At 39.7% G+C, this 17,029-nt stretch overlaps 1 protein-coding gene across 1 annotated transcript in view; it reads left to right on the forward strand.

Moving 5' to 3' along the window:
* Window positions 1–9,046: 9,046 nt before the first annotated feature.
* CTSC (cathepsin C) overlaps window positions 9,047–17,029 on the forward strand; it is a 53,154-nt gene continuing 45,171 nt past the window's right edge. The window contains exons 1-2 of the mRNA XM_006871219.1: window positions 9,047–9,254; window positions 12,241–12,386. Of these exons, the coding sequence (XP_006871281.1) occupies window positions 9,083–9,254; window positions 12,241–12,386 (318 nt within the window). The 5' untranslated portion in view covers window positions 9,047–9,082. The remainder of the gene's footprint in view (window positions 9,255–12,240; window positions 12,387–17,029) is intronic.

Raw genomic sequence — 17,029 nt, forward strand, 5'->3', positions numbered from 1 at the left:
CGAGGGTGTAAATCTTTACGGGAGTAGAAAGCCTCATCTTTCTCCCGCGGAGCAGCTGGTAGTTTCGAACCGCTGACCTTAAGGTTCGCAGCCCGATCACATACATATAATGTGATTTAAAAAACCATGGCTTGGGTAGTCTTACCTTAGTCCTCAAAGTGATGATATTGCTGTTCTTTAACACTTTAAAGAGGCCCTTTGTAGCAGAAAGAGGTCCTTTGTAGCCACCCAATGCATACATAGTGTGATTTATTGACTGTTGCTTCCCTGAGCATTGATTGTGGATCCAAGTAAAATGAAATCCTTGGCAACTTAATATTTTCTCCATTTATCATGATGCTGTTTATTGGTACTTCTGTGAGATTTTTTTTTTTTTTCACACTGAGTTGAAATCCATACTGAAGGCTGTACCTTTTGAGCTTCATCAGCAAGTCCATTAAGTCCTCTTTACTTTCAGCAAGCAAAGTTGTGTCATGTGCATAACACAAGTCGTTAATGAGCCTTCCTCTAATCCTGATGTTACATTCTTCTTCATATTATTCAGCTTCTCAGATTATTTGCTCAGCACACAGACTGAATAAGTATGGTTAAAGTATACAACCCTGGCTCACACCTTTCCTGATTTTAAACTAGGCACTATCCCTTTATTCTATTCAAAACCTGACTCTTGGCCTATGTACAGGTTTCTCATGAACACAATTAGTATTCTGGAATTTCCATTTTTTTCAATTTTATCTATAATTTGTTATCACCCACCCAGTCAAATGTCTTTGTATAGCCAATAAAACACAAGTTAACATCTTTTTGGTATTCTGTGCTCTCATCATATAATCTATTTGATGTCAGTGATGATACTCCTTTTTCCACATTCTTTTCTAAATTTAGCTTGAATTTCTGGCATATCCCTTCCCCTGTGTTACTACAAGTGTTTTTAATTACCTTCAGCAAAATTTTACTTACATTTGATATTCATGAGATTGTTCAATTATTTCTACATTCTATTAGTTCATCTTTTTTCAGAATGCACACAAATATGATTGGTCAGGTCTTCAAATTTTAGGCACAGACTATTGATTGCTTCCAGTGTTGCATCAGTTTGTTGGAACATTTAAATTTATATTTCATCAATTCCTGGAGACTTGTTTTTGCTAATGTCTTCAATTTGTAGGCATCGAGAACGTTCAAATTGTGGTAATGGTTCTGTGACCTTTGATAAGAAAAAGCATATGTTAACAAGTTGATATCAAAAATTTATTTTCTGAAGTGCTTCTTAGGATGTTCCACTTTGTGCCACATTCTGCACAATACACCAACCAGTCCTTCTCTGCAGGACCATCAGTATTTTCACAATTGATCATTCTTCAGTTACAAGTAGCTCTCAGCTCTCTGGAGACTTTGTTGACTGTCAGCTTCAGGTTTCTGATGAGTGTCTCAGATTGCTCTCTCTGTGTTCTTAGCTCAGGAAATGAGAACCAATTGGCAGGTGGTCTTACAAGTGGAAGCCAGAGGTAGCCACTATTAGGAAAGATTGAAATAAATATTTAGTTCTTTCAGTTTAAGACTCACAATTCCCTCTTAACTTGCTTTAATTAAGGAGCTCTGGTGTCATAGTGGGTTACCTGATAGGCTGCTAACTTCAAGGTCAGCAATTTGAATCTGCCAGCTGCTCCTCAAGAAAATAATGAGGCTTTCTGCTCGTAAAGATTTACGGTCTTGGAAACCCTATACAGGGTCTCTATGAATCAGAAATGACTTGGCAGAATATAACAACAACAACATCACATCATATAATTAAAATATAAATGGTGTTTAAGTAGAAGATACACGCATAAGAAGGAGTTCAGAACAAAAGAAAATAATGATATGAACCGAGAACTTCTGTTCTTGGGTATCTTTTACCTTGTGGCGCGGAGTCCTGGTGTGGCGTTGTAGGGTAAGCATTTGACCACAAGGTTGGTTTGAACCACAAGGTTGTCAGTTCAAACTCACCAGCTGCTCCTTGGAAACCCTATACAGGGTCACTAGGAGTCAGAACTGACTCGATGGCACATAATAACAACAAAATTGTATCTGTATTTACTTACTTAGCATCTGATGACATTGAAGTATTTTTAAAAGCACAGACCAACCAAGAAAAAAAACAACAGACTTACTTTCATGAAGTTGATTCTGACTAATATCAAGACTGTATAGGCTGTAAATCTTTAAGGGCCCAGAAAGTTCATCTTTGTCCCACAGAAAAGCTAGTGGGTTTAAATTGCCGACCTTGTGGTTAGCAGTCGTGTGCTGGTTCTACAGCATCAGCTTCTTTTAAAGCACAGAGGGATACATACATAAACTTCATCTTTTCAACTTACTATGAGTCCTGGTGTAGCACTGTAGGGTAAGCACTGGACTGATAACCACAAAGCTGGAGGTTCAAACTCACTGGCCCTGCCTCAGAAGCCCTATGAGTAGGAACCAACTCCATGGCACTTAGCAAAAACAACATGTAAATGAAATCTTTTAAATGTTCCTATATTAGTGCTTGAACATGATATTTAATTCTTGGAAAGGAAATGACCATTGCAATTTGGAGAAACTGATAGTCACACTTAGATCAGTGCTTCTCTGGCTTTGCTTTATTCATGCCGAGGTCTTCTACAATTTTATTTGTTTTAAAAATCACCTTGTTTGTGTGCTTTCTTCCCAGAAATAGCATGAAGGAAGTCAACAAAAATTGCAAAGCTTTGAAAAATAAAATGCTGAGATATGGTTTTGGCCTTCCTGTTGCCCAACATGCATTTATAACTTGATGTCAGGGTAGGAAGTTAAATGTCAATGAAGTGTTCTAAGGTCAACTTCCACATCTTCCAAACTAATCTATTCAAGTATATTAACTTAAAACCTATCATTTGCCTTTAACTCACAAGGAAGTCCCTTATATTAAGTGAAATATCTCTAAAATTGAAGAGTACAAAGTGAGAAATGTAAAATTTACTATCTAGGAACAACAAATGTTGCCCAGCAAGAATTTATTTACAATAATCTAGATTCTTTAATCTAGAAAGTACAACATCCCAATCAATAGTCAGTAAATATTTAATGAGTAGCTATTCTGTGCTAGGACTACAATGACCAACAAGATACACAAGGTCCCTGCCTCAGGTATTTCATATTCCAATGGGATAGATACATAGTAAATATGAAAATGCAATAATTATAGGTGGATTCAAGCATGCTATAAAGAAATAAAAAGGGTAACAAAATTGGATAGCTGGACAGTTCATTTTTAATGTTTTTTTTTAAGGAGGTTAAATATTTATCACTGGGAATGTCATAAACAGTCAGAATGCGGAGTCATGTGAAAAGTTGGGTGAATTGTTCCATGCATTGTTGTTGTTGTTAAGTGTCGTTGAGTCGATTCCGACCCATAGCGATCCTGTATAGGGTTTCCAAGGAGCAGCTGGTGAGTTTGAACCACCCACCTTGTGGTTCAAACATGCATAGAGGATAGCAAATTCCCGGTGCCTTGTACTTTTCCAACCCCTTCAATGCACTTTGGACTTCCTACTTAAGGATCATTGGTTCTTAATCATATGCTACCTCTTGAAATGGTTGAACAGAGACCATTTCTTTTTGGTACAGAGACTCTGTATAATCCCTCCATCTTCTTTTGATACTTTCTGCATCATTCAATACTTTGTCCATAGTATCCTTCAGTACCGTAAATCAAGGCTTGACTTTTTCTACAGTTTCCTCAGCTTGAGAAATGTTGAATGTGTTCTTCCCTTTTGGTTTTCTAACTCCAGGTTTGTACATATTTTGTTACAACATTTGATTTTGCCTTTTCAAGATAACCTTTTGAAATTTTCTGTTAGACTCTTGTTCCTCCTCATTTCTTTCATTTGCTTTAGCATCTCTACACTGGAGAGCAAGTTTCAGTCTCTATTGTCATCCTTTTGGTCTGTTCCTTCTTTCTTGTCTTCTTAATGACCTTTTGCTTTTTTCTTGCATGATGTTCTTGATATTATTTCACAATTCTTCTGGTCTTTGGTCTTTAGTATCCAATGCATCAAATCTGTTCTTGAGATGATGTGTAAATTCAGGTGGGATGTGTTCAAGGTCATAGTCTGGCTCTCATTGACTTGTTTTCCTTTTCTTCAGCTTCAGTCTGAACTTACATATCAGCAACTGGTATGCTCCAGTCTGCCTTTGGCCTTGTTTTGGCTGATGAAATGGAGTTTTTCCACTATTTCTTTGCACATATGTAGTCAACTTAATTTCTGTGTATTGGATTGGGTCCATGTGTATAATTGTCTTTTATGTTGCTTGAAAAAAGTGGCCTTCTAGGTCACACTTCCCTGTTGTTCAGGTGTGAAATCGGGGATGGGATGGGGCACTAGAGGTCCTAAAGCACAGAAGTACAGCCAGAATGCTCCCTGGAAGCCAGGATGGCCAGACTTCATCTGTCATACTTCAGACATATTATCAGGAGGGACTAGTCCCTAGAGTAGGATATCATGTTTAATAAAATGCAAAGTCAGAGAAAAGCAGAAGGACACCCAAATAGATGGATTGGCACAGTGGCAGCAGTGATTGTGAGCTGGTGCAGGACCGGGAAGTATTTTAATTGTGAGGTTGGTGAAGAACTGGGCAGTGTTTCAAATTGCGAGGTTGGTGCAGGACCGTACAGTGCATAGGATCACTATGAATTGGTACAGACTCGATGGCACCTAACAACAACAAGAACCACAAAACTCTTTTGCAAATGAGTTAGATTTTTATTTCATATCCTTTTATCATATATCAGATTTCCAGGAATGCAACATCTATGTAAATTCACAAAAGATTATACTTTGTTCTGTTGAGAATTTAGCAAGAGTTAGTTAGCATTAGCAACCTTGCTATGGTATTCGAGTAAGGTGTATTGGATATTTTAGTTAGAACTCATCTGAGATTAGTCTACATTTATACTTGTTCCATTCACAACAATTCTACAATTTTGCATAGAGGTGGGAATAATCTGAATGTCTCATGTTTCTAGTGCATTTATATCTGAATATCTTATACAATAGCGTACATAATTTTACATTAGAATTTTATTTAAAAGCTTTCATTTTCCTTTATGTTATATTTGGTGTTATATTTCTTTTTTATTAAGTGGGTAAGTAGCTTACATTTTATATTAATTTCATATCAGAATAATAAAGGGTTTCTATGATGTAGATAAAAGAGGACAGCCTTCGGTATAGATTACATCTCAATGTAAAGAAAACAAAAATCCTCACCACTGTACAAATAAACAACATTCTTATCAACAGAGAAAAGATTGAAGTTGTCAAGGACTTCATTCTTCTTGGATCAACTATCAACACTCATGGAAGCAGCAGTCAAGAAATCAAACAACAGAATGAAATAAGCAAAACCGCTGCACAAGACGTTTTTAAAGTGTTGAAGAGTAAAGATGTCAGCTTGAGGAGTAAGGTGCACCTGAGCCAAGCCATGGTGTTTTCAATAACCTCATATGCATGCGAAAGCTGGACAGTGAATAAAGAAGACTGTAGAAGAATTGATGCTTTTGAGTTATGGTGTTGGAGGAGAATATTGAAAGTGCCATGGGCTGCCAAAAGAACCAACAGATCTGTTTTGGAAGAAATGCAGCCAGAGTGCTCCTGGGAGGTCAAGATGGCCAAACTTTGTCTCTCATACTTCGGACATATTGTCAGGAAGGACCAGTCATTGGAGAAGTATATCATGTTTGGTAAGGTGGTGGGTCAGAGAAAAAGAGGAAGACCCCCAATGAGATGGATTGGCCAAGTGGCAGCATCGATGGACTCAAGTGTGGCAACAGTAGTGAGGTTGGCCCAGGATCGGGCAGTGTTTCACTCTGCTGTGCATAAGGTCTCTATGGGTTGGTACTGACTTGATGGCACCTAACAACAACAACAACATAGAATAGTGATTATAGAAATAAAACTTTTGAGTCTGATCAGTTTGAGAATCATTAAGCCATACAAAAATTGTTTTGTTTTTTCCCTGCTATGGAGAAAAGGCTATTATTTTATTTTGAAGGAGATAGTTTGAGAATTACTGAATGAATAGAAATAAACTAAAAATCAATCTTCTTGAGTCTACATGACAATGTAGTAGTCAGCACATCACTAACTTTCTGGATATTTATTTACCAATATTAAAATAAAACTTTTAGATTAAGTGGTTGCCAAGATTCCCTTTCTATTTAACATTCATTGACTAAAGATAGTTTTAAATTTTCATTATAACTAAGTGTGCCACTTTGGTTATGCCTATTAAAGAAATTTTCAACCTGGCTGTTCAACTTTTCAATATTGATAACCTAGTAAAAGTTTTAATGACTGATGACACACTTTGCTGAGCCTCAAAAAAGCAATGTTAGTATGTATATTTAAATAGTAAGTATGTTCATTTAATTTTATGATGTCAGTTTTTTTTTTCTTAAATGTTTTATTGTGAATTATGTGATAGTGTACATGGGAGAACATTAGTTTTACATTCATTCTATCATATATCATCTCATTGCCATGGTTACAATCCTCTCCATGCAATCCTTCCTCCTTACGCCCCAGGTCTTCAGCACACAGTCACTCTCCCTCTCTGGATCTAAAATCTCCAGCTGCTCCATCGCTCCACGTCATCATCTCTGGCTCCATTTCAGGCATCACTGCTTCTCAGGGTAGGGTCCTGCTCTCTGCTCTTCTCCCTTGATGGTCCTAGGGACCTCCGCTCCTAGACTGAAAAGTTAATCACTCCCCTCCTTGCTATAAAATGTCTATATGATGTCAGTTTTAATCTAACTAAAGAAGGGCTACTAAACCTGGAAGTAGGGTGTGGGGCATACCCTTGCCTTTGCAGTTTGTGTGCTCACATTAAGAAATATTTTCCATTTTGTGTGTTCAAAGGCAACTCCCTGGCAAAATCGAAATAGGCTTTCAGGCTTAGAAATCAAGATAAGGACACTAGGTGTACTTACTTTAATACTCAAGGACATTTCCTGTGTTCTCAAGAATCTAGGAAGGCAAGGGTGAGTAATGTGTGCTTTCTCCTTTTAAAAGCTTACTCTGTTGGAAACAGGCTTCAGACAAAACCTTATTTGTAAGTAGTGTGATAATTACAAAATACATGTGTTCCAGAGGTCAGGGATACAACACAGCAAGTTCCCTTGACCATCACTGTGTCCTTGATCCTGCATAGGGCCTGAGAAACGGGAAGTTCTGGGAGAGAGAGACCCAACTACCAACAATAGGCAGACAAATCAGAGAAGCTCCTGAGAGAACTGTTTTTAATATTTTTCTTCCCCCTCTCTGTTCAAACGCTTTTAATCATTGTTCCCCATCATTAATGCCTTGACTAACCTTTCCCTTCTGCTCCAGGAACATATAGGCTAAGGATTTAGTGCCACCTTGTTGATTAAAATCTAGGATAAGAAGGCAGGCAGGGAAGAATACTGGAGGGTCAATATCTCCCATACCGTAAGACAAAAGGATTTCCAAAAGGCCTTTAACATTGTTTGGGGCGATCATGTCCCAGGATGTAAGGTAGCCCTGACTCAGTGTGAGACAAACAGTATCCTTAAATGAGAGTGCAGTAAATCTCTGAGAAAAGAATGTAACCATGCAAATAGACTGATACCTAGAGTATAAGAATTCTGGACTGTATGGGGCTGGGCGGGTAAGGCAGCCTTTAAGAGAAGGATTAGCACTGTCTTTCAGATCTGTCAATAAAACTATATTGGTTCCCACCTGTCTGTCTCTGATATTGGCTACAGTGGCTGGTGGTCGGACTTTTATACCTTAACACTCTGCACTTTGGGTTAATGATCTGGTTGTTATGAGTCAGAACCCATTCAACAGCACTTAACAACAATAACTTTCACAGAAAAGGTGACATTTAAACTAAGCAAAGAGGCAACTGGAAAAAATAAATTGTCATATGAGCACTAACTGAATGCGTCACTGCTGTGGGTTAATGTGCCAGACTGCAAAGCCGTTTGAACTGCTCCTTGGAAACCCTATATAGGGCCGCTGTGGGTCGGAACCGACTCGATGGACTTAATAACAAATAAATTGTGGGTGATCAGACTGGTATATTGTAACTGAACCACAAGATCAGTTTCTCCAACCAGTGCCCTTTCACCCAATCAAGTTACTTCTCCCTCTCTGAGTTTCCTGCTCGCCTGCCTGCCTTTTATCTGTAAAAGGAGAAGGGCTTAAGTAACAAAATCTCTCTGAGGGCTCTCTCCACCCCCCTCCTTGTGTAACTAAATCCTGTAAACTTTGCAGGACAGAAAAAATAAAATGTACAAAATTGCAAAATTACATACACTACAACTGAATTCTTTGGTGTGCAAAATGCAAATATTAACAGGATACAAAACAATCAAAGGTAGGAAAAGTTTTGGAAAAATGATAGAAGAGCAGTTCTCAAACAGCTGTGGTGGGAATGTTGTGCCCTGGAGTCGGTTCCAACTCTTAGCGACCCTGTGTAGGGGTTCCAAGGAGCGTCTGGTGACTTTGAACTATCGACCTTGTAGTTTAAACCGACCTTTACGGTCCAGTGCTTCAACAGACTCAGCATTTTTATTAAGCAGACCTGAGAGGAAAGAAAGAAGGGGAAGAACAGCAAGTAAAAGAGATCCCTACTGGTCAGGTCTTCCTTTCTCCCGGTTTTCCTCCTTCCTTTTCTGTCTCTTGTACATTACTTACCCAGGAGCCACATCTGGGCAGAGCGCTGACCGCGTGTGGCTTGTAAATTCTATTTCGGTCGCTCTGACCGTGAAACATTGTGAGAATCCCTTTCAATACACTCTGGGCCTGAGTTTTCCCAATGTTTAGGGTCAGTCCCCCTCCAGGAGTGGGGCGCGCACCCGGGACCCACTACGTGAGTTACGGAACCCGCCCCGACACGCACCTCCAAGGTCGCCGTGACCACGCCCCGCCTGCCCGCCGGGTTTCCGGGCCCCTCCAGCTATTTTAAGGCGCGCGTGCTCCAGGCTGGCTCACTTTGAGTTTTCTTGCGCCTGAATTCTTTTTTTTTTTTGCAGACTCTGCAAGTCTCCTCCAGCATGGGTCCCTGGCCCCGCTCGCTGCTAGCCGCCCTCCTCCTGCTTCTCGCCGGCCTGAGCGCCGTGTTGTGTGACACACCTGCCAACTGCACCTACTCCGACTTGCTGGGCACCTGGGTCTTAGAAGTGGGCCCGGGCAGTTCCAGCCGCGACGTCAACTGCTCAGTTATGGGTAAGCGCCGCCGCTGGTTCGCGCCCCTCAGGTCCCCGCCTTGCCTGCGCCGGTTCCTCTGGGGACCCTTGTCTTTCCCCGCAGCGCTCACGCCGAGCACTTTGCCGAGACCGACATTGTGGAGCGGCCAGAACATCTTAACTGGGCTCGGTTCGTTTAGGGTGCCGATTCCCGCTCCAGGACCTCTCTAAGTAAGATCTGAGCTGCTGAGAACTTCCAACTACACTTTCTCGTGGTTATCCAGCGACTCTGATTCTTTCCTCAAGAATTAATTTAACACAGTTTGTGTGTATGTGTTTTCTTTATTTGGACGATAGTTGAGTAATTTTTTATCCCGGTACCTTCTGGGTTTTTTTTTTTTTTTTTTTTTAATTGTGCTGATGGATTTATGTTTTGTTTTTTAAATTGTGCTGATGAAGTGAAATGTGCTCAAAGACACTTGAGAACACAGCAAGAAAAGTTTTCTCCTTTTGTTAGGTTGTAGGTTGTGCCCTGTGTTGATGCTTCTAGTTCATAAAAACTTCTGGTAGCTATCTGTACTGTTTCATATTTTTCAGGGAAGTATATTAAAGGCTTTCCCCCCTCCTTTTTACAACATTTTATCCATTAATTATATTGTACTAATGCCAGACTCAAAGGAACTGTGGTAGCGTAGTGGTTACGAATCGTGCTGTAAACTGCAAGGTCAACAGTTCGAAACTATCAGCTGCTCTTCGGGAGAAAGATGAGGCTTTTTGTTCCGGTAAAGATTTACAGCCTCGGAAACCCTGTTGAGGGTCGCTATGGGTCGGAACCGACTCGACGGCACTTAACAACAACAACAATAATGCCTGGCTCAAAGGATCCCTGGCAATAGTATAGTGGGTTACCAGCTGGGCTGCTAACGGCAAGGTCAACAGTTCGAATCTGCCAGCCACTGTGTGGCAACAAGGTGAACCTTTCTGCTTCTGTAAAGATGTACATCCACGGAAACCCTATACAGGATCACTATAAGTCTAAACAACTCACTGGTATACAACCGTCACCAATGCCTGACTTATAGAAGGCTCTCAATAAAGATCTAGTGTTTGGACAGTGGTAGATTCTATCTGCCCTCAGATTGCATAGCTATGCTAATGGCAAAGAATCTAGTGCTTTAGAGGGAGAAACCCGGCATAATTAGGGTAAGAAGAGACAAACTCTTGCTCTGTCCAAACCCTAACCAGCCAGTAGCTTATGCAGAATGAGAGAAGCTTCTCTCAGCCACAATTCCCTTGTCAGCAGAATGAAGACTGTCATTTATTAGTAAACTAGACCAGTTTAGCTGTGTAGCTCCAGATGACTGTATGACATTTCGTAATCGTGGAAATTTTGACCATCATTTTTATCTTAAAGTTGAGCTTGGTGGGGATCAGGAGAAGCTTGGAAACCTCCAGAAGGACACAGCTGACCCCAGTTCAGGCAGCCTCTGTCTGTACCCCATACCTTTGACCTTATTGCAGCAATTAAGGGCACCTGCCTAGCTCAACCCACATCATCTGAAAGTTGAAAGTTTACTTTCCATACAAATTAATTTCATAGGATACATGTCTCAAGTCTACTAAGTATAAGAGCAAGTCAAAAAAGTATTGCTACTAGGATTGTAAAACATACGTGCGTGGATTTTTCTGAACCAAACGCGTTTAAATATGCCTGTGTGAGGTCTGGTGTGGTGCTGTGGGTTAATGCCCTGGACTGCAAAGTTGGCAATTCAAGCTCACCAGCTGCTCCTTGGAAACCCTATAAAAGTTTACTATGGGTCGGAACCAACTCAACGGCACTTAACCACATGATCAGCAAATGGCTGCAGACAAATTCCCCCAGTAATATAATTTTCTTAGACTTGTTAGGTTCCTTCAGAAAAGTCTAATCAAAATAGTGACTTCTGAGGGGATCTGCTACACCAGTTAAATTCAAGGCAAAGAAGTCAGCTCAGAAGATTATGGTAACTGTTTTGGGGGTACCAAACAAGAAATCTTGATAGATTTTCTCAGAGAACATGGGGTGATCATAGGGACTTAATAGGAAGAAGTTTGAAGATAATTAAAAACTACATGGTGAGAAAAAGACGAGGAAAAGTTGCACTACAGAGTGCACGCTCCCTCATAACGGTGCACCTGCTTGTTCTCTGAGGGTAATTAGGCTGTCCTATGAGAATTTCTTTGGAAAAATCTTACCCCATCCACCCTTGAGCCCCTTCAGACTTATTTATGTTCCCCAAACTCATCATTTAATAGGAAAGCAATTGAGTCCTTGGCGTGTGTCAAAACTGCTGTTTTGACTTGGTGTAAATGGGGAAAGCAGAATTCTTCAGGGAAGGGTTAGGGAGATGGAGACCCTGCCTTCAGAGGTGTGTAGACCTAGGCATAGGATATGTCAAGACATAATGGTTATATGTTTTGATATTTTTAAAAATAAAGATACCCATGATTTTTGTAGCAACACTTTGTGACTTACCCTCATACTTAGGAAGGATTCAGATTCTGAGATTCTGAACTGTAGAGCTATTAAGGAGAAAGACACCCCATTTCTCCACTGAAGAGATCATTTCCTGTCTTTTTATGGGCCTACCACTTTGCTCTTTTTGTCTGTTTATTTTCATATTTTTTACTTTTTACTCTCCCTCTGCCCCATATCTGCCTGAGATTTTCAACATCTGGATCTTCTTTTCTTCCCCCTAATCTGCACAGTTTTCTTGAGTATTTGTATGTTCTGGGAAGGGTAGGGATATACTTTTGTGGGTCTCCCTGCCTGTTGGGCTGCATGGCATCTGTCTGTTTTTCAGCAGTCTTACAGAGACAGGCAGCAATATGGTGACCAGTATCTTCACAAGCCAGTCTGTGGTTCCAAATTAAATCCCATTAAGGGAAAGCAGCTTAATCAATAATACAAGTTACTGAGGAGCCTTTTCACTTGATGGAAATCCAAACACCTAATCTTCTTGTGCTGTGCATTTTCTATTCTTTAGGACCACCAGAAAAAAAAGTAGTGGTGCACCTTCAGAAACTGGACACAGCATATGATGACCTTGGCCATTCGGGCCATTTCACCATCATTTACAATCAAGGCTTTGAAATCATATTGAATGACTACAAGTGGTTTGCCTTTTTTAAGGTTAGTTTTGTCGAAAATACATACTCATTTTCATTGATTTGGTATCTGGAATTGCTTCTGATTAGAAGACCATCTGAATTTTAATTTTAGATTAAGAAGATAACCAGAATTATACCTTTCTACCCAAAAGAAGTCAGATGGTATAATTTGACCACTTTATTTAAATTTGCTATATGACATATTTTGAGATTAGGGTGTTTTTTTAAAAAGGTAACGTGATCTATATTTGAATTTGTATAGCCCATTTGTACTTAAAATCACATTTTGGTAAAGTCTGACTAAAATTTTCATTTATTTCCTTTATTGCATACCTTTATTTCTAAACATTTTCTTAGTTACTTGGCTGTGTACTGAATACATAGGAAAGATACAGAGAATATAGATTTTGTTTTTGAGGAGTTATGCTATTCTTCTTATTATGCTAGCCTGTTGACTGAGACATTGACCTAAATGACTCATTGGAGTAGTACAATGTATTCATTATATAATTATGAATAACTTATTTGAATAAACACAAGAAGAGAGAGCAAGCATAGGAGTTATTCCTTGGACTAATTAAAGCAGTCAGGTAACTAAGCGAATCCAGCTGTTTTCTGCTTTCACTAGGATAGAACTCATGAACTCCAATCTTGTATTTTACTTCCAATTGCATACATATTCTGGAGTATAGTAGTTCAGCACTTTTATTACCGTGTACTCCAGATGTTTCTTCTGATGTTGGAACCTTTCCTGTAAGGAGAGTATTAAATGTTTGAGTAATTTGAATCCATGAGCTTAAGAATGGCTGTTTCACATTAAACTTAGAGTTCAGTATAAATAAAGACAGACCATTCTGGTTTGCAGTTTTTGGAGCATCTGGTAATAATTGGCTAATTGTAGGGATCGTGGGAAAGTAGAAAACGAGTCTGTTAAAAACCACAAACAGCAAAGTGCCAGCAAAGGCCTAACTTGTAAATGTGTTGCGATTAGTCACTACATTGAGCACTGTGGATCTGTAGGATATGCGCTGGACTGTGAATCACAAGGTTGGCAGTTCAAGCCCACCAGCTTCTCTGAGGGAGAAAAATGAGTATTTCTGATCCCATAAAGATTTACAGCCTTGGAAACCTTATAAAGGGTTGCTATGAATCTGAATTGATTTGACTGTGTTTAGCAACAATAGTCACTAGATTATGGTATTAGATATGTACCAATCATATGTCTTAAAATAGCTCCCAACTTTTTTTGCTACCCTTCCCCCCCGCCCCCCCCCAACATGGGGCCTCTCTTTAATATGACATACAGAAAAGAGATAGAAAAAAGTTGTTTCCTTTCACCTGGAATGGCTAATATGATCTTCAACTAGTGAATACAATTCTGCCCATGCCGCCAGTTAATGACTAACTTTGTGGATCAGAGTCAGCATGAGTCCAACCTCAAAAATGTAGAATGTGAGCCAGACCCAACCTTCCCAATTTTCAATAATTTCTGACATCAGCTACCCATGTGGCACATTCTCTGACCCCAGCAACCCTGGGTTAAGTGTGGATCTTACAGATTCAGTGGGCACTGTCCTTTAGATGGCTCAATTGTCAGATGCCATCCACCACATAGGGAATCCACATGATGCCCTCACTTTCACTTACTGGTTCTCCTTCGCCTTTGGGTTTGATAATTCACTGGAATCATTCACCGAACGCATGGAGAGTACTGTACTTGGGATTCTTGTTTGTTGTTAAGTGCTGTTGAGTCGATTCTGACTCTTAACGACCCTGTTTAGGGTTTCCAAGGAGCAGGTGGTGAGTTTCAACTGCCAACTTCGTGCTTCAGACTGACCTTGTGGTCCAGTGCATTGTCCTGCAACAGAATACCACGTATTTAACAATTATAGATGCATTATTACCAAGGGATACAAATCAGGATAGTTATAAGAAGAGACACACAGAGAAGATCTGAGAGGGTTCCCAATGAAATGTCTATGTCTCAAAGAGACCATATCACCCTTCCTATGGTGATGCGGTAGTTCCTTGAGCCACTATGGTCCTGACTTATTGGCCAGAGATGCATGATAAACTAAAACATACCTCCTAAGTGTAGTTAATATTGTTCTCCCAAGTGAGTCTTTTCTGGTCTGGCCAGCCCCCAGAAGATGGGTGCCCTCCTTATACTACATGGAAAAGAGAGGAAGTGCCGACCAATAGTGGAAAAGACTTCCATATGAGATACTGATCTCCTAGTCACTAAAGGTTCTCAGGCACATCTGGGCCCAGGCTTTCTCTCAGGAGTTCTGTAGAAAAAGTGTGTTTATATTTCTGAGAGGTTGGCCTTAATGCTTTTTTTCCTTATGTATCATAAGCGTCATGCTTTCGTCTGTGGGAAAACGTAATAAATGAGTAAGTGTTACTGGCCGGACGGTCTACTAAAGTTCATAATAGGAAGTTAACTATAGATGGGAGTGGTCAGGGATGACCACTTTCCATTGTCCAACAATGTTTGACACAATGAGTTGGTATTTGCTAAAAAAAAAAAAAAAAAAAAAAGAAAATGAATGAGTAAAGTAGAATTCAGCTGGGGGAAGAGGATGAGGAGTAATATAAACAAATGAGTTTATTTATTCATTTGGTTTACAAGTGGGGATCCAAATCATTTTACTCATTTGGATCATTCTTTTGGGAAACTGGTGGGGAAACATCTGAAATCACTATTTAATTATCAGGGAGATAATGATCAAAAGTAGATGGGGACAGTTACACTCCATTAATATTTTCCCATAATTCTGTGTTTGCTCAGTTTAAATGGGAATCTGGAACTGGTGCAGAGGGAAGGATGGCAACATGAGAAATCAACATTTCTTTGTATTACAATTTTTGAGTCATTGTAAGTAGCTTTAGTATTTTGTTATAGCCTCATAGCAGATCAACAGAAAGCCACTTTTTTGAAAAAGGAAATAGGGGCATAAATGTCCACCACCATAGTGGTAACAGTCAATAATGCTTTTGTAGGATGGGATCTAGGCCTAATCATAAGCTTCTGGGCAGAATTAGTTAATTCTGTTCTCTCATTAGGATTAGCAATACCGGTTTCAGCATATTCTTTATTTATTTTGGCTGTAGAATTTATTTTAATAAACATTTAGAAAAGACAAATGCATCATTTTTTGACAAAATCTGCTTGTTTTTTTCAATACACTTTTTACAGCTGTCAACCAGTATTCGTATTCCCTTATTAAAAAATTATTTAGGCTGAGCTATAAACCACGAATGCACCGCTCTCTTCACTTCTTCATCAGAGATGAATCATCATCTTCAAAGGGCTGCTTGCAGGGGATCAAACATGTGAAAATCTGGTGGAGCAAGATCCAGGACTATAGGGAGGATGCTTTAACATGTCAAATAAAGTTTTTGCATCGTCAAGGGCCTATGTGTGGGGAAACTAGCATTGTCATGCAAGATCAGAGTGCCCTTGGATTGCTAGCAGTCCTCTACATTTAATCTGAACTTTAGGCTTCATCTCTTCAGTGAGCATCTCACTGTAATGAGCACTGTTAATTTTTTAACCTTTTTCCTGATAGTATTCTAATCCTGGCACTTGAGAATCCCAGAAAACTGTAAGCATCAGTTATTCAGCTGATGGTTGCCTTTTTTTAAAAACTTTTATCATGAATTGAGTGAGTGAAGATTTACAAAGCAGCTCATCTCAGCATATTCTTTAAAGTCTTATTTGTCAGAATCTTTATGAGAGTTATTTTTTTGTTCTGCTGAAAGATCAGCCAGTCTGACTGATGAATTGTGTTAGGTCTTGTTTTATAATTTAAATAAAATAGTAAAATATACATGAGATGATTGCTCTTAAAAGTTTTCTTTTCATAATCATACAGTGCTAGATAAACATTTTGCTATGATAAAATATCTTGTTCTTTTAGCAAGTTCAAGGGAAAGTGATGGAGTGCAGACTTCTTTTAAGATAGACACGTGATAGGGTGAAACTGACTTCAGATAATGGGAGAGGCAAACATTTTCATGACACTGTTTAACTAAAAAGTCAGTTGAATTTTACCACAAGCATCAGGGTATTTCCTGAATGTGCTGGGGAAATCATGCTGGGTAGGGTGTTTATCTAAAGAAAAAGGCAAACCTATTAATGAAATATTTTTTTTTAGATAACATGCTTGAGAATTTATCCTACAGACATAGAATGTGTCGGGGACCCGCCTCAACATAGGGGTTCGGTTCACGAGGAGAGGATACCTGATGGCGAGTCATATATATCAAGAATACATATAAGGAGACAAAGAGGCACCCCAAAGCCAGGGTGGATACATCACTGGTGGGCAGGCTTGGGACTACAGGCATCGTGGCCTCTGCAGGCAGCAATTCACTGCCCTGCAATCTTTACTCCATGCCTCCCAACTAGTAATGCACCGCAATCTTTACTCCATGCCTGCCAACCAGTAATGCACTGCAATCTTTACTCCATGCCTTCCAACCAGTAATGCACCGCCATCTTTACTCCATGCCTTCCAACCAGTAATGCACTGCAATCTTTACTCTATGCCTGCCAACCAGCAATGCACACCTGGAGAGGCCCGGGCCTCTGTTTTATTTAGGGGAGGAGCTTCACACCAAGCTGGGAGGGACTAAAACAGGATACAGCTAACATCAGTA

Source organism: Chrysochloris asiatica, unplaced genomic scaffold (genome assembly GCF_000296735.1).
Source record: "Chrysochloris asiatica unplaced genomic scaffold, ChrAsi1.0 scaffold00163, whole genome shotgun sequence".
Taxonomy (NCBI): domain Eukaryota; kingdom Metazoa; phylum Chordata; class Mammalia; order Afrosoricida; family Chrysochloridae; genus Chrysochloris; species Chrysochloris asiatica.